The sequence below is a fragment of the Sebastes umbrosus genome, chromosome 6 (assembly GCF_015220745.1).
Source record: "Sebastes umbrosus isolate fSebUmb1 chromosome 6, fSebUmb1.pri, whole genome shotgun sequence".
Lineage (NCBI taxonomy): Eukaryota > Metazoa > Chordata > Actinopteri > Perciformes > Sebastidae > Sebastes > Sebastes umbrosus.
Window position 1 is genome coordinate 8,848,463 of NC_051274.1, and position 19,689 is coordinate 8,868,151.

The 19,689-nt window shown below is 44.1% G+C and overlaps 1 protein-coding gene across 5 annotated transcripts in view; it reads left to right on the forward strand.

Moving 5' to 3' along the window:
* flna (filamin A, alpha (actin binding protein 280)) overlaps window positions 1-19,689 on the forward strand; it is a 58,076-nt gene that overhangs the window by 28,224 nt on the left and 10,163 nt on the right. For 3 of the 5 annotated variants that reach the window (XM_037773699.1, XM_037773696.1, XM_037773694.1), the window contains 33 exons: window positions 108-270; window positions 1,526-1,726; window positions 3,637-3,774; window positions 3,961-4,087; window positions 4,177-4,313; window positions 4,430-4,626; window positions 5,489-5,602; window positions 5,748-5,891; window positions 5,972-6,095; window positions 6,964-7,124; window positions 7,246-7,336; window positions 7,644-7,813; window positions 7,984-8,101; window positions 8,760-8,872; window positions 9,104-9,253; window positions 9,356-9,674; window positions 9,879-10,052; window positions 10,139-10,301; window positions 10,409-10,569; window positions 11,603-11,770; window positions 11,884-12,007; window positions 12,117-12,273; window positions 12,372-12,561; window positions 13,835-13,858; window positions 14,396-14,643; window positions 16,227-16,301; window positions 17,080-17,179; window positions 17,261-17,401; window positions 17,504-17,632; window positions 17,742-17,915; window positions 18,874-19,035; window positions 19,130-19,333; window positions 19,442-19,594. In XM_037773699.1, coding sequence (XP_037629627.1) covers window positions 108-270; window positions 1,526-1,726; window positions 3,637-3,774; window positions 3,961-4,087; window positions 4,177-4,313; window positions 4,430-4,626; window positions 5,489-5,602; window positions 5,748-5,891; window positions 5,972-6,095; window positions 6,964-7,124; window positions 7,246-7,336; window positions 7,644-7,813; window positions 7,984-8,101; window positions 8,760-8,872; window positions 9,104-9,253; window positions 9,356-9,674; window positions 9,879-10,052; window positions 10,139-10,301; window positions 10,409-10,569; window positions 11,603-11,770; window positions 11,884-12,007; window positions 12,117-12,273; window positions 12,372-12,561; window positions 13,835-13,858; window positions 14,396-14,643; window positions 16,227-16,301; window positions 17,080-17,179; window positions 17,261-17,401; window positions 17,504-17,632; window positions 17,742-17,915; window positions 18,874-19,035; window positions 19,130-19,333; window positions 19,442-19,594 — 5,014 coding nt within the window. The remainder of the gene's footprint in view (window positions 1-107; window positions 271-1,525; window positions 1,727-3,636; window positions 3,775-3,960; window positions 4,088-4,176; window positions 4,314-4,429; window positions 4,627-5,488; window positions 5,603-5,747; window positions 5,892-5,971; window positions 6,096-6,963; window positions 7,125-7,245; window positions 7,337-7,643; window positions 7,814-7,983; window positions 8,102-8,759; window positions 8,873-9,103; window positions 9,254-9,355; window positions 9,675-9,878; window positions 10,053-10,138; window positions 10,302-10,408; window positions 10,570-11,602; window positions 11,771-11,883; window positions 12,008-12,116; window positions 12,274-12,371; window positions 12,562-13,834; window positions 13,859-14,395; window positions 14,644-16,226; window positions 16,302-17,079; window positions 17,180-17,260; window positions 17,402-17,503; window positions 17,633-17,741; window positions 17,916-18,873; window positions 19,036-19,129; window positions 19,334-19,441; window positions 19,595-19,689) is intronic. The other 2 variants (XM_037773697.1, XM_037773695.1) reach the window with 2 other exon arrangements.

The window sequence follows — 19,689 nt, forward strand, 5'->3', positions numbered from 1 at the left end:
TACTAAGTGCAGTGTTGAGATACTTTTACTTGAGGCCTTAAGGTTGCAACACTTATAAACACACATTCAGATTGTCTTCTCCACACTTTCTCCTCTCTGCTTCGTAGGTGACTGTCCTGTTTGCAGGGCAGCACATCTCTAAGAGCCCCTTCGAGGTGGAGATCGGCAAGTCTCAGGGAGACTCCAGCAAGGCCACGGCCCAGGGACCGGGACTCGAGCCCTCGGGAAACATCGCCAACAAGGCCACCTACTTTGACGTCTACACAGCAGGTAGTAGCATGGACGATGTCAGCCAGGTTTGGTGTCCGATATACACCGATCAGCCATAACATTATGACCACCTGCCTAATATTGAGCAGGTTCCCCCTTTTGCTGCCAAAACAGCCCTGACCCGTCGAGGCATGGACTCCACTAGACCTCTGAAGGTCTGCTGTGGTATCTGGCACCAAGCCGTCAGTAGCAGATCCTTTAAGTCCTGTAAGTTGTGATGTGGGGCCTCCATGGATCGGACTTGTTTGTCCAGCACATCCCACAGATGCTCGATTGAATTGAGATCTGGAGAATTTGGAGGCCAAGCCAACACCTCCAACTCGTTGCCATCCACATGATGAAAAAGAAAACGTGATTCATCAGATCGGGCCACCTTCTTCCATTGCTCTGTGGTCTAGTTCTGATGCTCACGTGCCCATTGTAGGCGCTTTTGGCGGTGGCCACTGGTCGGCACGGGCACCCTGACCGGTCTGCAGCTACGCAGCCCCATACGCAACAAACTGCGATGCACTGTGTGTTCTGACACCTTTCTATCGGAACCAGCATTAACTTTTTCAGCAATTTGAGCTCCAGTAGCTCTTCTATTGGATCGGAGAACACGGGCCAGCCTTCGCTCCCCACGTGCATCAATGAGCCTTGGGTCTGACCCTGTCGCCGGTTCACCGGTTTTCCTTCCTTGGACCACTTTTGGTAGGTCTTGACCACTGCAGACCAGGAACATCCCACAAGAGCTGCAGTTTCGGAGATGCTCTGACCCAGTCGTCTCGTCATCACTATTTGGCCCTTGTCAAAGACGTCACCTCCTTACGCTGGCCCATTTTTTTGTTTCCAAAACAAAGTTCACTTGCTATCTAATATATCCCACCCACTGCCAGGTGCCATTGTAACGAGATAATCAATGTTATTCACTTCCCCTTTCAGTGGTCATAATGTTATGGCTGATCAGTGTATATTGGACATACTGTATAACCGATAAATTACTGAGAATTATTACATTTTGACAGAGCGTTTCTATTTTACCCGGTGCAGCTATTCTAGCCTTTACAGCACTGGTTTAGTGGCCCAAGAAACTCACAGACCAATTGCATGTATTGTAAATCTTGTCACGTGACGTTACTCAACCAATCAAATCTTTGCATTCCGATAAAGCATTGCGACTTGCGTCAGTGAGTGAGATACACAAACATATGTTTTATAGTGTGCTCTAATTTGTTCCTATTCTTGTATCCCTTCTTCCCTCTCCTGTTTCTCTCAGGTGCTGGTGTTGGCGAGGTCGAGGTGATGATCATCGACCCGGCCGGCAAGAAGAGCACGGTGGTCTGCACCATAGAGGACAAGGGCAACAGTAGCTACCGCTGCACCTACAAACCCATCGCGGAGGGCCAGCACACCATCTACGTCACCTTCGCTGGTGGTCAGATCAGCAAGAGCCCCTTCACGGTCGTCGTGGGAGAGGGTACGAGTTTTGCTATGGTTCTATTGCAGTATCACTGTGAAACCTTGTCTAGAAGTAATTCTGCACATGATGTTAGCGAGACATTGTGTGCTTTAATGTTAAGATGTTTTTCCCTGTAAATCACCACATTACATTAATGGAAGTCACAGATCTCAGCCTCTGATGTAAACCTCTGTACTGTAAACTGTTTTTTTCTTCAGTTGTGTCTAATGCTTTCTTGTCTTTTCCTGCCACTCTACTGGATGTCGCGTCCTCTCTTCCCTTTCTTCTCCTCGATAGAGGCCTGGTGGTATCTGTCCTCTCTCTGGAGCGGCCTCTTCCTTCTGCTGTCATTTCCTGTTTCCTGGGATCTCTCTTGGGTACCCACTGTGTGTGTTTGCGTGTGCGATTGCATGCATGAGTGCGTGAAGCCGTGTGTCCGTGTGGATATTTGCCTGCTTTTATGTGTGATGTGTGTCAGTGTCATCTGCCTCTAAAGCTATTATAACTTATATCCATGACGAAATACCGGCTGAGAAATCCACAAACATGCTCTCTTTTGATGGAAGAATCCCACCATGAAGCTGCAGCAAACGAATGCCTCATTTCTTCCAGCTCACTATCAATCAATCAATCTTTATTTATAGAGCACCGTTCAAACAAGTCAAATGCAATTCAAAGTGCTGTACAGACGATTGACAAAATGTAGAATGTTAAAAATGGATTTAGAGACTATAATGCACACCGAAACAACCAATATAAAAGTTCATTGAATAAGAACGCTATAAAAGATGGGTATGTAAAATTATAAAAGATAAATAAAATACAAGGAAATAAAAATAACAATAAAAATAAATAGATAAAAATGATGAAACTACACAAAATAGGCAGATTGTATTAACATAATGAAATATAAATAGAATAAAAGAGATAATAATGATCAGCAATCAAATGTTGATTGAACAAAATAGAGTAAAATAAACATTATAATGATGATGATAAATTAAATAAGTATATACAGTAAAACCATAAAATTATAAAACACTACATAAAAGCCAGACTAGTGGTGTTATGTTCACACAATGACACAATTGACCAGCATTGTTTAAAATTAAGCACAGAATTAAGACATAGGCTTATATTAGGCACCCTCTATAAAGGCCTTATAAGTTGTAACTAATAACTCAGTGAATGGTTAATAAATCATTTACATAGACCATAAATAAGAACACATTTTGGGTTGCCAGCTCATAAACAATTCTCCTTTCTATTTGGTAATGCGTTCTAAATGTTGGTAATCAGGATACAGGATACAGATGTTTCTCTAATTTTAGTGAATTATCATTTGTTCTAGTGGCTCTGCCAGTTATACAAGAGCTGCACAGTCACCTGCTGACATCAAAATAGGTTTTAATATAATGAAATCTAAATGTATTCTTCCTCTTAGAGTGCCAACAAGTAGTCCACTTCCTGGAACATATCTTAATCCCCTTTCGGTAGCCTCCGTTCCTGTGGGGTTTCCTTTGCTTCCTGCAGAGCATCAAACTGTGACTCAGCCGCTCATATTTTATGCACTTTTAATCAGGAGATATGAAGGATACTCCACTTCCTGTGTGAGGATAATGGCTCATTTCCTTTACTGTTGTCTATGAATACACTCTGTGTGATAAGAAAGATGGATTAGGAGGGCTGTGTAGGGTAGGAGGAAGGTGGCAAAAGACAATTGGAAAGCACCGAAAGCTTTCCAGCATCCCTTCCTCCTTCTTGAACATGATGGATGCACCATTCGGATTGGAAATTGTTTTCGTCTTCTCAACCACCGAAACCCATCACTGAATTCACACGTAGTCTTACTGTTGGAGTCAGAAGAGCTAGAGTCTCTGTGTCTGTTTCTCTCTCTCACTCTTTCATTTTTGTGCGTCTCTCCACAGCTTGCAACCCCAGCCTGTGCAGAGCTAAGGGTCGTGGCCTGCAGCCAAAGGGCCTGAGGGTGAAGGAGACTGCCGACTTTCAGGTTTACACCAAAGGAGCCGGCACCGGAGAGCTCAAAGTCACCATCAAGGGGCCCAGTGAGTTGAACTGAAAACACCAGTCTTGTTTTTACTGTTGCAAAATTGATTTATCAACTTCCATCTATGAAAACACATCACTTTAGTAGAGTACTGATATGCTGCAAGTAGATCGTAAAACCCATGGCTCCTAAAGAGAAAGAATGCTATAAAAAGTGATACTAACGTGCATCACTGTGTTCACAGAGAGTCTTGAGGAGCCGTGTAAAAGGAAAGATCTTGGCGATGGTGCGTACGGTTTTGAGTATTACCCCACCACACCTGGAACATATACCATCACCATCACCTGGGGAGGACAGCACATCCCCCGCAGGTACACACACACTCGCACAGAAACCAATAGTACAATGGGACTACGTTGACCCGCCATTGTGACTGATCGCTCTCTCTGCTCCGTTTTAGTCCCATTGAGGTCAAGATTGGCGCCGAGGCCGGCCCGCAGAAGGTGAGGGCTTGGGGTCCAGGGCTGGAGAATGGCATCGTTGGCAAATCTGCTGACTTTGTGGTGGAGGCTGTCGGAGACAACGTCGGTACACTGGGTAAGTAAGCTAAAGGGACAGCAGAGATAATAGTAAAAGGAAAGTATCCAAAGTTTTACCTCACACCTTGACAGCTCTTCTAAGCTTGCTGTGTTTGTTTGTTTTTCCCTGTTCAGGTTTCTCTGTGGAAGGTCCATCTCAGGCCAAGATTGAATGTGACGACAAGGGCGATGGATCCTGTGACGTGCGCTACTGGCCCACAGAGTCTGGGGAGTATGCTGTGCATGTGCTCTGCAACAACGAAGACATCCAACACTCTCCGTTCATGGCGGAGATTGTCAACCCACCAGCCAAAGACTTCTACCCAGACAAGGTACAGTATATACACACCCGGGGATACGTCGTGTATGGAGGACTAAAGCTGCCATAATAAGAAATATAGAAATGTATAAATGAGTTGATAAATAAATAAAATAATAAAGAAAGAAATGTAGAAATAAAAGCCTCAATTATCAAATAAATGTGAAGGTTAATTGGAAAATAAATAAATATGCGCATATATATATATATATATATATATATATATATATATATATATATATATATATATATATATATATATGTATATGTATATGTATATGTATATATATATATATATATATATATATATATGTATATGTATATATATATATATATATATATATATATATATATATATATGTATATGTATATGTATATATATATATATATATATATATATATATATGTATATGTATATATATATATATATATATATATATATATATATATATATATATATGTATATGTATATATATATATATATATATATATATATATATATATATATATATGTATATGTATATATATATATATATATATATATATATATATGTATATATATATATATATATATATATATGTATATATATATATATATATATATATATATATGTATATATATATATATATATATATATATATGTATATATATATATATATATATATGATTTTTTATTGTTGATTTATTGAGTCATTTATATATTTATCTATTATAATGGCAGCTTTAGTCTTCCATACACGCACACTACCATGTTATGCGGCTGCATAGTGGAGCGACCGATCAGTTATTTCTTTTTAATGTTGAAATTATTTTTGTTCCAACCCTTCAAATGTAGAACTATATTCCTAAATCTCCATGAATGTGTTTATTCCAGGTTAAGGCGCATGGTCCAGGCCTTCAAAGCAGTGGTTTGGCTGTTGGAAAGCCCACTGAGTTCACAGTCGATGCCAAGCAAGGAGGAAAAGCTCCTCTGAAGATTGTGGCTCAGGTAAGGCTATGTGTGTTTCAGCACATGCATGTGTAGGATCACCTGATCCTGTCTCAGTCCCTCAAACACCTCTGTCTTCATGTTACAAACACCTTTGATAGATCTATTCCACTTGTCTTATTTAACTCTTTTGGTTTCTACGCAGGATGGTGAAGGAACTCCTGTGGACGTACAGGTCAAGGATAATGGCAACGGCACATACGCCTGTAGTTACACCCCACGTAAACCCGTGAAACACACCGCCATGGTCTCTTGGGGAGGAGTCAACATCCCCGACAGCCCGTTCAGGGTGAGAACACAGACAACACATGTAGGGAGAGGGATTTCATCTCAGAAAAGTCTCTGAAGCTGTTGTGTTTTTGATCGCAGATGAATATCGGAGCAGGCTGTCATCCAAACAAGGTGAAGGTGTCAGGACCTGGGGTGGCCAAGACCGGCCTCAAGGCCTTCGAGCCAACATACTTCACTGTTGACTGCGCAGAGGCTGGTCAAGGTAAAGTCACAAAAAAACTGTTGCATCCTTTCACACAATAAATCACTAGGGGTGGGGGAAAAAAATCGATTCACATATGTATGCCAGAATCCATATATTTGCTCCATTTGAGTCTATGCGGAGGAAGATACCGCTTTTATTGTTTTAGACTGAGTAACGTGACGTCACCAAAACAAACCGCATCGAGCCGAAACGTCAAAGTAAGAGAACGGCGGTGGGTCTGCGTGGATACGACCTGCACCCTCGCATTTTAAATCATTTATCAACAATGGATCAAATGACTGTGTATAACGTGAAAGTGGTCACTCTTAGTTACAATACAAACCACAGATAACCTTATCTCAACTCTGCAGCTCTTTTCAGCTTTACTGAACATTATAGAGTCCTTCAGCCCATTGTGTCGGTTTTCTGGACCGCAAATTCAGCTGTCATTGTTCCAGGCAGCTGTTTTCAGCAACAAAAAAAGAAAAAGCTCTGATAAACCCACTGTACACTCCCTGCTCAGCACCAAATGACAGATAGATAGAGTTAACAACTAGCTAGTGCAGAAAGTGGAGCATTTAGCAGCTAAAGAGCCAGATATTTCCTTTAGGACTTGGTGGGGAACAAAACAGAGCAAGAAGTAGAGTGAATGTTGGGCTTTTATTCATCAGGTGGACAGAAACATGACTCCACATGAATGTAATTGTTGCTCTGTGGATGTGTAAATAGGCGATTTGTTTGGTAATAACACAGTTTGGATTTTTTGATAGTGGGGTTGTACCCAGAGAGGAGTATCAGCACGGCGAGATGGCTGCATTGAATGTCTGTGGAGCACCAGTTGAAATCACTAGTACGTTATGATAACTTTTTTATCTCCTGCTCTCAGGTGACATCAGTATAGGAATCAAGTGTGCCCCCGGAGTGGTGGGACCCGCAGAGGCCGACATCGACTTTGACATCATTAGGAACGACAACGACACATTCACTGTCAAATACACTCCTCCCGGAGCAGGCAGCTACACCATCATGGTCCTATTTGCTGACCAGGTGAGTTAGAATTCATTAGTGAATGAGAGCAGAATGTGCACGTGTTGGATCGAGGATCGAGTGTAATTCTGTATGTTAAAATGTGTGTTTGAACACAGTGTTGCTTCTGTTTGTTACTTAGGCTATTCCAATGACGCCCATCCGGATCAAAGTGGATCCTTCTCATGATGCCAGCAAAGTCAAGGCAGAGGGAGCAGGACTCAGCCGCAGTGGTGAGATCACCTATTCACTAACTAGTCGTCACTAATGTTTCCATTTTTTATTTACCTCCATATTGAAATATCTTACCTTTTTTTCTGTTAAGCTATGTTGGTGATCACCGCTCATACCAACTACCTAGATTTTCTGTTTATTGCAATCAAGCCTAAACAATTTTTTCCTGTGAGACAGAGAATTTTCCAGAATTCTTAACAGGCATTGGTAAATGTAAAAGCTTTTATAAACTGCTGGAGTTTGAGAAATGGAAATGTAATTTTAGTCCTGACTCACTAACTGGGATGACTCCTCTGTCTCTTTCAGGTGTTGAGTTAAACAAACCCACTCATTTCACTGTGAACACTAAAGCAGCAGGAAAGGCAAACCTGGACTGTAACTTCAGTGCCCCGATCAAAGGAGAGGCCGTCAAGGACTTTGAAATCATCAACAACCATGACAACACACACACTGTGAAATACACACCTGTGCAGCAGGTAAGATGGGAGAAGCACTCAAACATACGCAAATGCACATGTTGATACGTAGGCACTTCAGTCTCTTTCAAGTTGTTATAAGTCAAGGCAGTATGATTCTGTCTGCCCTGTCCTACGTAATAGTTAGTGTGAGATCACATCTATGTCCCGCTTCCCCCCTCCTGCCCCAGGGTCCACTGGGAGTTGCTGTGACCTACGGTGGAGATCACATTCCCAAGAGCCCCTTCAATGTTGCCGTGGCACCCACACTGGACCTCAGCAAGATCAACATCACAGGCCTGGGAGACAGTGCGTACTTTCCTGCCGTTGCTCTTGTACCTCTGCTGCTTTTGAGTTCCATCCTCATATTTAACGGCAATAACCGGAGCTGAATGACCTTTCTGTTGCTCAGTCATGTTTTTCATTCTGTATGAAAATGATCTGTTTCTCTTGACCTAAAGCGTTTCTCTTTTTTGCATGAAAGTCCATTTCTGCCAGGAAAAGAAAGAAAAGTTGTGCATGGTAGATAATAATTATGAGATATTAAGACAAAATTATGAGTTTGTAAGTTAAAATTAAAACCTATTGAGATAAAAATTGTGTAATACTCCAAATTATGAGATCATTATTTTGAGATGGTGTATCATGATTTGGTCAACATTTTTCACTCACTATTTCATAATTTTGACTTTATACTTCGTGATTTTATTGATATTTCATTTATGACATTATATTTCAGAATGTTGACTCACTAAGTGAAAAGTTTGACCCAGTACCTCATATCTTTTATTTGTTTTTTAATTGTTAAACCTTAGTATTTTAATCATGTATTTTCGTAATTACTTTTCTTTTTCGTGGTTGCCCATATTAAAAAAAAACATATGGAATATCTGGATTAGTCTTTTTCCAACCAGCTCAGGGTGTCAGTCTGTTAACAGTGATGTCTTTGCTCTGTGTGTCATTGTAGAGATGACTGTAGGCAAAGACCAGGAAGCGACAGTCAAGTCAAAGGGTGCCGGTGGTCAGGGGAAGGTCGCCGCCAAGGTGACCGCACCATCAGGAAAGCCAGTGGCCAGCAAGGTGTGGCATATGATTTGCATTTATTTTCTTTAAAAAACAAAAAAAAATTTTTTAGAAGCTTAATATTGAAAACCATATGTGGTCCTCTCAGAATTGCCTCATATATATATTTTTTGTAATAATGTATTTAAGTTATAAATGTCTTACATTTTGAGCAGCATCTCTAACATATGATGCTGGTAATATGTGGTTATATAATTAGTAAAATCTTGTTCTTATTTGTTGCTCCAGGTTGAGCCGGGGCTGAGTCCAGAGACCAGTCAGGTGAAGTTCATCCCCCGCGAGGCGGGGCCGTACCAGGTTGAGCTGACCTATGATGGAATGCCGATCCCTGGATCACCCTTCAAACCCACAGCTTACCCTGTCTCAGATCCTTCCAAGGTTAGCCACAGTTACTGACGGACAGTAGTGCTGCACATCAATAGAATAAGATATGAATAATGCGTAAAGCACTTGTAGTCATTAATCATGTATCTCTGTCAGGTACGCTGCTCTGGCCCAGGCTTGGAGCGTGCCAAGGTCGGTGAGAAGGGGGAGTTCATCGTGGACTGTACCAACGCCGGCCCGGCCGAGCTGACCATTGAGATCATCTCGGACAGTGGCACCGAGGCTGAGGTTCACATCCAGGACAACGGAGACGGGACCTACACCATCACTTACATCCCTCTGTACCCTGGCTCGTACACGCTCACCATCCGCTACGGTGGCCAGGATGTGCCCAACTTCCCCACTCGGCTCAGCGTGGAGCCTGCGGTCGACGCCAGCGGAGTCCGTGTGTTCGGACCAGGAGTGGAGGGCAAAGGTACGATTACCTTCTGCAGAGGATCGAAATACTCTATGTGGTTTTATGTTCACACATTTGTTATCTTCTGTTTTGGTCGCTGTATATTATGTAGTTATTGTTTAATGTTCTGAGACAAAGATAATGCTTTCTAATATTGAAATTGTTTGCAGTTAAGATTGACGCATCCCTAATTGTAACCTTGTAACCGTGCCGTGTTTTTAGGTGTTTTCCGCGAGGCGACCACAGACTTCACCGTGGATGCTCGTGCTCTCACACAGACCGGAGGTGACCACATCAAAACCCTCATCAGCAACCCGTCTGGCAGCCGTACTGACGCCCTGATCGCCGACCGCGGTGATGGAACCTACAACGTAGAGTACACTCCCTATGAGGAGGGTGAGTTCAAGCAGACCAATGTGTGCAGAATTTGTAGGTTTCTTATTATTGGATTCTCCGATACTGACCTTGTGTGTTTGCCTCAGGCCCACATAATGTGGAGGTCTGCTACGACGGCTCTCCGGTCCCTAAGAGTCCATTCCGTGTTGCCGTCACTGAAGGCTGTGATCCCGCTCGTGTTCGCGTGCACGGTCCTGGCCTGAAAGGTGGCATCACCAACAAGCCCAACAAGTTCACCGTGGAAACCCGGTGAGTGAGAGGAAACAATCACTTGGAAAAGTTCAATGTGGAAAACGCAAATGTCACTGACGTGCTTCCTGCTTGTAGCTTTAATGTCCATCGTCTTCCCTCTGCAGAGGAGCAGGTACTGGTGGTCTTGGTCTGGCAATGGAGGGTCCATCAGAGGCCAAAATGTCCTGCACTGATAACAAGGATGGCAGCTGCAGTGTGGAGTACATCCCATACGAGGCCGGCACATACAACCTCAACGTCACCTATGGAGGACAGCCCATCAAAGGTATGGAACTGTTCCAGCTGGAAGAACTAAATATGAGTGAGTTGGTTTAGCATCCAAATGAAAGGATTGGTTCCTTTTCCTGAGGGGACAGGAATACTGTGAATACACTTCTGTTAGAGGGTCTCTAATGCCGGGTTCAGAATACGTGATATCAGCTCGATAACGGCCCGACCCGAAAGACGTAAGACATCGAGAACGAAAATGGGAGTTCCTGTGTAGGGTGTCATAGTGGACGACAACAATCTGGGACGCCTCGTGGTAAGACGAGCGTGTCAGAATGTTTTGCCTCCTCTCATCTAGTATGACAAATTCTATGACAAGTTCCGTGACATTGACCAATAGGAGCACAGAGCGCTCTTCTACTGTAAACATGGCGAAGAGAAAGAGGGATGATGTTGTTGGTGCTGCTACTGTAGGTGGAACTGTGAGACAGAGGACTGTCGGGGTTGTCCATCCGTCCGTACCGTTCTCGGGAACTCGTAAAGTTATGACTTTATTGTCATTATATTACGACTTTTTTTACTTGTTAAGTTATGACTTTATTCTCGTAATGTTACGACTTTTTTTCTCGTAAAGTTATGACTTTATTCTGGAAATCTCAGATTTTTTTTCCCTCAATGTGGCCTTAATATTACGTAGTACATTTGCACTTTGGCCCTCACTGCATTAGACTTACAGTATATACTGTATACTTAGACTATAAGCTGTTACCTTCATCTCAATGCTCAAATGTTTTGCGGCTCCAGACAGACTTTAGTTTTTTGCCTAAAATGGCTCTTTTGATAGTAAAGGTCGCTCACCCCTGACTTAGACTCAAGGATGAACTGATTAGAATTTGGTGGTCAAAGGTCACTGTGACCTCACAAAACACATTTTTAGCCATAACTCAAAGATGTCTAACAAGATAAAATGGTGAAGTGATGACATTTTGGACAGACAAGGATGTAAACTGCAACTTGGCTGGTTGTCGGAGGAGTACAACCGCGAGGGAGTAATTCTAGTTACTAACTTTTCTGAGGTTTTGTCTGTGCAGGTAGTCCGTTCTCTGTGCCAGTCAGTGACACAGTGGACAGCACCAAGGTGAAGTGCCAGGGCCCAGGCCTGGGTAACAATGTCAGAGCCAACATTCCTCAGGCATTCACAGTGGACGCCTCCAAAGCTGGAGTCGCTCCAATGCAGGTCCGTGTACAAGGACCCAAAGGTAAGTGTTCTAATGTTTCTGTGTATCTCTAATCACGACTAAAGCTTGTATTTTGTGATAGTAGCACACAAAAGCAATCCTTAGTAAGAATTTAATCACTTGTTTGTGTTTAGGTGTGGTGGAGCCTGTGGAAGTGGTGGATAACGGTGATCAGACCCACACAGTCAACTATGTTCCCACCAGAGAGGGACCCTATTCCATTAATGTATTATATAATGACGAGGAGATCCCACGCAGGTAACACACAAGCACTTGAACACACGCATACAGTCAACGTTTTCTAACACCGGAGTATCTTTTAGTTTGTGTTTGTGCTCATGCAGCCTCTCCTCTCTCCCTCTGTTAGCCCCTACAAGGTGAAGGTGCTCCCCACCCACGATGCCAGTAAGGTGCGTGCCAGCGGACCCGGCCTCAACACAACCGGGGTGCCCGCCTCTCTGCCCGTCGAGTTCACCATCGATGCCAAAGATGCAGGCGAGGGATTGCTGGCGGTGCAGATCACTGTGAGTGCTTGCATGTGATGCACATGATGAAAATAAAAATGAATTATTTTGGTAACTGTTTTTTTTTTGTACTTTTGGTCACTTTCACCCCCCTGCAGGACCCAGAGGGGAAACCTAAGAAGGCCAATATCCGTGACAACCATGACGGGACCTATCTGGTATCCTATGTGCCGGACATGACCGGCAGATACACCATCCTCATTAAGTACGGAGGGGATGAGATCCCATACTCACCCTACCGTATCAGGGCCCTGCCCACTGGAGATGCCAGCAAGTGCACGGTCACAGGTGTGTACAGGACGGTTAGACCACTGCTCATATATTTGTTTTCATATGTTTGACAAATGAGCTCATACATTTTGTTTTAACCTTGGAGATGTAGAAACTGTCTGATTTTTGTAGTCTGACTTTAAATCCGTTGTATTTCTCTCCTGCATGTTGATGATTTTTACTGTTACTATATACAATACACCCAGACTTCTCAGAGGCAGATCAGATTTTCTCTGTGGTCTTCTGTCCAAATACATCCAAATGTTGTTGCAAGAGGACCTTGTTTACTGTATAAAAAAAAAGTGGTGAACAGCAGCAGGAAAAGCAACAGCTCCGAAGATGTTTCTTATTTTGTAACCACAACTTGTTATTTTTACACTCTCATAATTACATAGACGTTTATCATGTTCTGTCCCACTCAATAATTCATTTGTGCGCATGAGATAAGTATATAAAGATAGGCAGCACAGCACACCGCTGCAGTCTCTGTAGAGAGTGATGTTGCGCACTGTTAAGCCTCAATTACACAGTTCCTTCTGCACATCATCAACAGGCGTTTCGCTCCTCTTATAACTCCCTCAGAACCGTTTGTTCCTGTCAGTCTTTCACCCGGATGGTGTCTCTATCCTGGACAAACTGTCGTCTGAGCTCCACATTTTTAATTATGATGGCCTGAGGCTGTGGCGAGCAACGTGATGTGATAGAGATTGTTCGGGTTCAAAACTAAAGTTGAAAAATAATTTCTGTAGTCCCAGACAACAATAAGTTTCCTCTGAGGGAAACTCTCTACAGCGTGCATGGATACTCAAGGGTCCTGGTTTGGGGGCTTTGAAAATATGGTCACCCTACTGTAGCTTCACTTTTAGCGTGAGCCATGAGAGTTGAAACACTAAAAGAAAACTGACAACTGTGAGAATGCGAAGGAGGATAAATCAGTTGTGAAAAGTGTCGCCATTTAAGATTTCATCTCTCAGTGTACCTGCTGCTCATATCTCATGTTTTCATGCATTGTTATGTTGTTGTTCCTCACGCTGTGCTCCTCAGTTACACTCCCCGCTGTACACACACACACACACACACACACACACACACACACACACACACTCAAACACACACACACAATACACACACATCTTCCCTGCTTCACACTCCACCATCACCGTTTGTTTTTCATCCAAGTGTTTGGAGCACAGTTATTGCCTCCCACCACCTCACACCCCCACCTGACTGTCTTTTATTTGTCACTTTTGTTTTCTCTCGCTCCCCTGCTTCTCACCGTTCCTATTATCAGTCTCAATCGGCGGTCACGGTTTAGGTAAGCCTACTGAACGACTTTGTAATGCAGAGGAACTGCTCTACCTCTTCTCTTTTCTGTCAGCATGGAGGATAGTGGCACTAGTTTTCAACATGATATCCCGTTGCCTTTTCTACTTATTCTTTCATATTTCTCTCTCCCGTACCTTTTCTTCCTCCCATCTCGTTTTCCATTTTCCTCTGTCATAACTGTTTGCCTACGTTTCCCTCTCTCATGTTTTATTGGACAGACTAATGGACTAACAGTCGAGTCGGTAGGATGGCATGGTGGAATGGCTAATCTAGCTTTCAGTTCTAAATGGGAAACTGTATGATAATAACATGCGAGTCATTGGTAACTACATACAGTAGATGGAAATAACATGACTAGATCTCGTCCAACTTTATCCTGGTCTCATGACTGTGGAATGTGCATGCTGAATGGTGAGTTGTGTGTGTGTGTGTGTCTGTGTGTGTGTTTGTAGTCCCTGTTTATATCTCTATAAGATTAAAAACATTATACATCTCACCACTGACCCTTTTGCTCTCCATTCTTAAGGCGCTGGTGTCGGCCCAACGATCCAGATTGGCGAACAGACAGTCATCACTGTGGACGCCAAGGCCGCCGGGAAAGGCAAAGTGACGTGCAGCGTGTGCACGCCCGAGGGGGCGGAGCTTGACGTGGATGTCGTTGAAAACGAGGACGGCACGTTTGACATCTTCTACACGGCGCCGCAGCCCGGCGAATATGTCATCTGCGTCCGTTTTGGAGGGGAGCACATCCCCAACAGTCCCTTCCAAGTCACGGTGAGTGGTGTGAATAATTAACTTATTTTATAGCGGGTAGGTCGGATGAGCACACAATGCTCCGAAACGTCATGTCAAAGCTTCTTTAGAGGATTTCGAATGAAGCTTTGAATGTCATATTTTATGATGTCATCGCCCTAAAAAAATGAATTTGTGTTATTGTGGTTATATAAATGTAATGTATGGCGTTGATGGATTGCTGCTAGATCGCCCCGTTGATGAAGGTGTGTCCTCTGTGTGCGGGAGAGCAAACCGTTTTTTGACTGCAGTTAAAAGGAAGTTTTTGAAAGGCTAAATGCCAACAAGTATGGATTGAAGCAGAATATCCCGTTAGATACAAATATATGTTTTTTGGAAAAGATTACATCATCTTTTTTCAATAAATAGGACAGGGCCCAGAATGCAGCACGCCATCGATAACCTGCAGGAATTGAGATTTAGCCTTTTCCTACCTTCACTCACTGATGTCGCTCTGATAAATCGCCTGTTACAGGCATCCCTCTCCATGCCCGTAGATGACAACGTCTGTAAGAGTAAAGAATGATCTACTGTATAAAAGGCTTTTGATAAATGTGTAAATATGGAGGCACAGCATTATTGTCTAAACCTAATTTAACAGTAATTACATAATTCAAGACGACGGTAACAGCTGAGATGATTTACCTACAGTCAATGGCAGTTTGGAGAAGCAGTCAGGAGTACCAGCACGGGAGCAAACCAATGTACTGCTGTGGACGGGGGCAGCAGGAAGACGTATTTTAGACACCTAAAAAAGTCAATATCCGTTTAAGTGTACACTATATTTAGACTTAACTGACAGTGAGACAGCTGTGCAGTCAGTTTTCCCGACGGGGACTGCAGCCGTTATCTATGCTCTCGCCAAAGCCACCAGGCTCCTTTGGGGAAAAACCCCAAAAAAACAGTAATTTTACCTCACAGAAGAACACGTGTGTGTTATTGTGCGATTTTGGTTAGTTTGGATTCACTAAAATGAACACAAACTAACCAATCGAGGCAGCGGTAGACCAGCAACTCCCATGTTCAGTGAGGTAAAATTACTGTTCTTTTCAATGGAGTCTGGTTGCTTTAGCTGGAGCACCGATGGATACAACGCCTTCAGTTCTGCCGGAAACGGCGGTTTCGGGGCGAGGTAAAGCGGTGAAGATATTCTAAATATAGCGTACACTTAAACAGATTTTTTAAGGTGGTTAAAACCTGTTTTGCTGCTGCCCCCCGTCCACAGTGGTACATTGCTCTACTCCCGTGCTGGTACTCCTGTCTGGACAACTGGACAAGGCAGGACAACTTGGATATACTAGGATAACAAACAGCGCAACCAACACACACTTAGCTCTGTTTGTGTTTAGTGTAAACGTAAGGGATGCTGCATGGACCAAAGTTCCTTGACTCTGTTTCTCCCTACAGAAGCTCCTTGATTGGATCCTGGTTGCGCCAGACATTTTCTAAATCACTCTTACAACTGTTTTATTCCCCTCCAATCCCTTCTATCTGTTTGTACCCTCTCCATCCCCAAACACAACCCCTACCTCCCCCCCTCAACCACCTCCCACCCCCACCCTCAGGCGCTGGAAGGAGCTCCATCCGACCAGCTCATGCAGCAGAGCCAAATGCCCCAGTACTACGCTCAACAGCCCTGGGTACCTAAAACCTCTGCCTCCAGCCTCTCTCATCCCTCTTAACTCTTTTGTTCAACTTCTTCTTCTTCCTTTCTCTCCTCCACATCATCATACATGGCCTCCTTTTCATCAGCCTGCATCAGTGTCTGCTGTCTCTCATTGCAGGTGTTTTATCTCTGAGGAGACCTTTTATCTCTCGTTTCACTCCCTCCATCTCATAAACAGGATTCCTTAAACACATGGACAGTGCCGACAGGGCTGCACAATATCAAACAAGGCACATTAATATTCTTCTCCTGAGTGTTGCCGTTCCAAAAAACACGTGCACGCAGTTTTTTTAATTCGGCAACATAGGAAATATTTTCCTTGCAATTTTGGAATTTTCCATAAATGATTGTGCAGCCCGTCTGTTCATCTGTGATCCATGTCGACCCGCTTTGGAGACAAAAGCCATTTTGAGACCGATCAATGTGGGTGTGTCAGCTGCTCCACATTTTACAAAATGGCCTAACTGTGCTTTTGTCATTCTCCCTTGACCTACTGGTGTTTTTGTCCTCATCTCAGCCTCTCTCGCAGTTTGTGTCGGTGTCATCATCCTGACCATGATCACCATTGTCATCTCCATTGTCAATCATTTCATGTCATGATTGCCTCATCCCGTTCTGTCTGTTGGCGTTTGGGAACTTGTACCCGTCTGTCCTGCGCTGTGTCCATTTGCTATCTGTGACGTCTACTGCTGCTGTACACCGCAACCTCTTCACAGACAGTGTATTTGACCTCTGCCCCTCTTGTCTCCCAGGCAACAGACAGACCAATGGGAATGAATGGTCTGGATGTGGCAGGGCTGAGGCCGTTTGACCTGGTCATCCCATTCACCATCCAGAAGGGAGAGATCACAGGTAGGTCTGCACTACAATGAGTACACAATCTTTAGTGATGATTTCCGTGTCTCACTATCTTTCTGGTCCTCCTGCTTTAAGGTGAGGTCCGAATGCCATCGGGCAAGGTGGCCAAGCCTGACATCACAGACAACAAGGACGGCACTGTTACCGTCAAGTACGCTCCCACTGAGGCCGGTCTGCACGAGATGGACATCAAGTACGACGGCATCCACATCCCTGGTACGACTTAACCTCAGAAATGTTTGCAAAAAATGCAACAGGAATTTGTAACCTCTAAGGTGTATGAGAAATTCAACTTCTTCTCTCTGTTGTCATTCACAGGAAGTCCCCTACAGTTCTTTGTGGACTACATGAACAGTGGTAATGTCAGTGCTTACGGCCCTGGCCTCATCCATGGGACTGTCAACAAGCCTGCTGTCTTCACTGTTAACACTAAAGATGCTGGGGAGGGTATGTAGCAGTCCTGCGGCAGTGTACATCTGTATGCATCAGTCATGACTGTACCAAAAGAAAAGCAGAAGAGAGAGGCTAAAATGCTGTTCATATCGTGTCCTTGTAGGTGGTCTGTCTCTGGCCATCGAGGGTCCATCCAAGGCAGACATTAGCTGTCTTGACAACCAGGATGGGACCTGCACCGTGTCCTACCTGCCCGTCCTGCCCGGAGACTACAGCATCCTGGTCAAATACAATGACAAGCACATCCCCGGCAGCCCCTTCTCTGCTAGAATTACTGGTAATATCATCTGTTCCTCAAATCCTCAGTTATTAACTGGAAATATGAAGGCCATCACATCACCGACATTTCCACATCGGCCGGATCTTTTTGTAAAAACTTGAAAATAAAAAAAAACTTTAAAGGTTCAATGTGTAATACCTGGCCACCTGCTCCAAACATGTAGGGGGCAGCGCTTCACCTCTACTACTGGGTCCATACGATCTATTTACAGCCATCAGTAAAAAAAAAAAGCTCAATATTTACTAACAGCAGGGCAAGAATAAGCAAAATTCAACCAAACTACTGAAACTCTGAGAGCGGCTCTGGGAGACGGAGCAGGTAACTCGCATTCAGCCAGCACAAATCCTAGTGCCAGGAGTCACAGCGGGCTTTTGCTGATCTGGCTGGGATTTGGGGGAGTCCTGGGGTTTACACTGGCTGAATTTGAGTTGCTACAGCTCTGCTAACTGAAGGTCCATCTCCCGGAGTTGCCGCTCGCTCTCCTCCCGGCAAATTAGTCTCTTGGTGGCGGACAGGATGAAATGAAAATACTAGTTGTTTTCTGACACTTTGGATTTAATCCAATAAACAAACTATGAAAATGTACACGCACCCTGTCCCTTTAACGTGACTGACCAGTCCTCGGTTCAGCTCTACTTTGTGGTCCTCTCGTGTTGGACTGAGAGCAGACTGGACGCTACAGTGACTCACTATCGCCTCTCGAGGTACGAGTGGTATTACAAGACAGGACTGGCCGGGGCTAGCTGGTTAGCGTGTTCATTTCAGTTGATATCTCTGCAACACAATACACTGTGACGTCTTTGACATAACGTGACCTCTTCACACTCTGTGAGCTAAAATTCTTGCCAGATCTTGCAAATCGCACCTTTTTAAACTAATGCCAGAAAGGGTTTGGGAACCACTGTGCTTATCTTCTCTCCTCTGAGTGTGCCTTGTGTCACTGCTGTGTCCTCAGGCGATGACTCCATGAGGATGTCCCATCTGAAGGTGGGCTCAGCCGCAGATATCCCACTTGACATTGGAGACTTCGACCTCAGCCAGCTGACCGCCTCCCTGACCACGCCCTCGGGCCGTGAGGAGCCCTGCCTGCTGAAGATGCTGCGTAACGGACATGTCGGTGAGTGTGTGCGTCTCATGTAAGGTTAAGTTGTCATCTTCTTCATCCTTGTTTTAACCCCCCCTTGCTGTCTTTCCGCATGTGTCTGTCACAGGCATCTCGTTTGTTCCTAAGGAGATTGGAGAGCACTTTGTGAACATCAAGAAGAACGGTCGCCACATTCCCAACAGCCCCATCACTGTTATGATCAACCAATCGGAGATCGGCGATGCCAGCCGCGTGCGTGTGAGTGGACCGGGCCTGAACGAGGCCAGGACCTTTGAGCCTGCCGAGTTCATCATCGACACTCGTGATGCAGGTACACGCTGGATAAAATCTATTTCTACGCTTTGTAGTTTTTTACATTTCATATTCAGCCATCCAGAATGAACAATTATAACCCCTTTCTCATGTTTCTAACATACAGGCTATGGCGGCCTGAGCCTGTCCATTGAGGGTCCCAGTAAAGTGGACATCAACACCGAGGACCAGGAGGACGGCACCTGTAAGGTCACCTACTGTCCCACTGAACCAGGAAATTACATCATCAACATCAAGTTCGCAGACCAACATGTGCCAGGTGCTTAACCTTAAAACAGCCGGGGATTATAGAGCAGAGGAATGTTGTTCTGAATTACTAACCTCAATCAATTATTGTGTGTGTGTGTGTGTGTG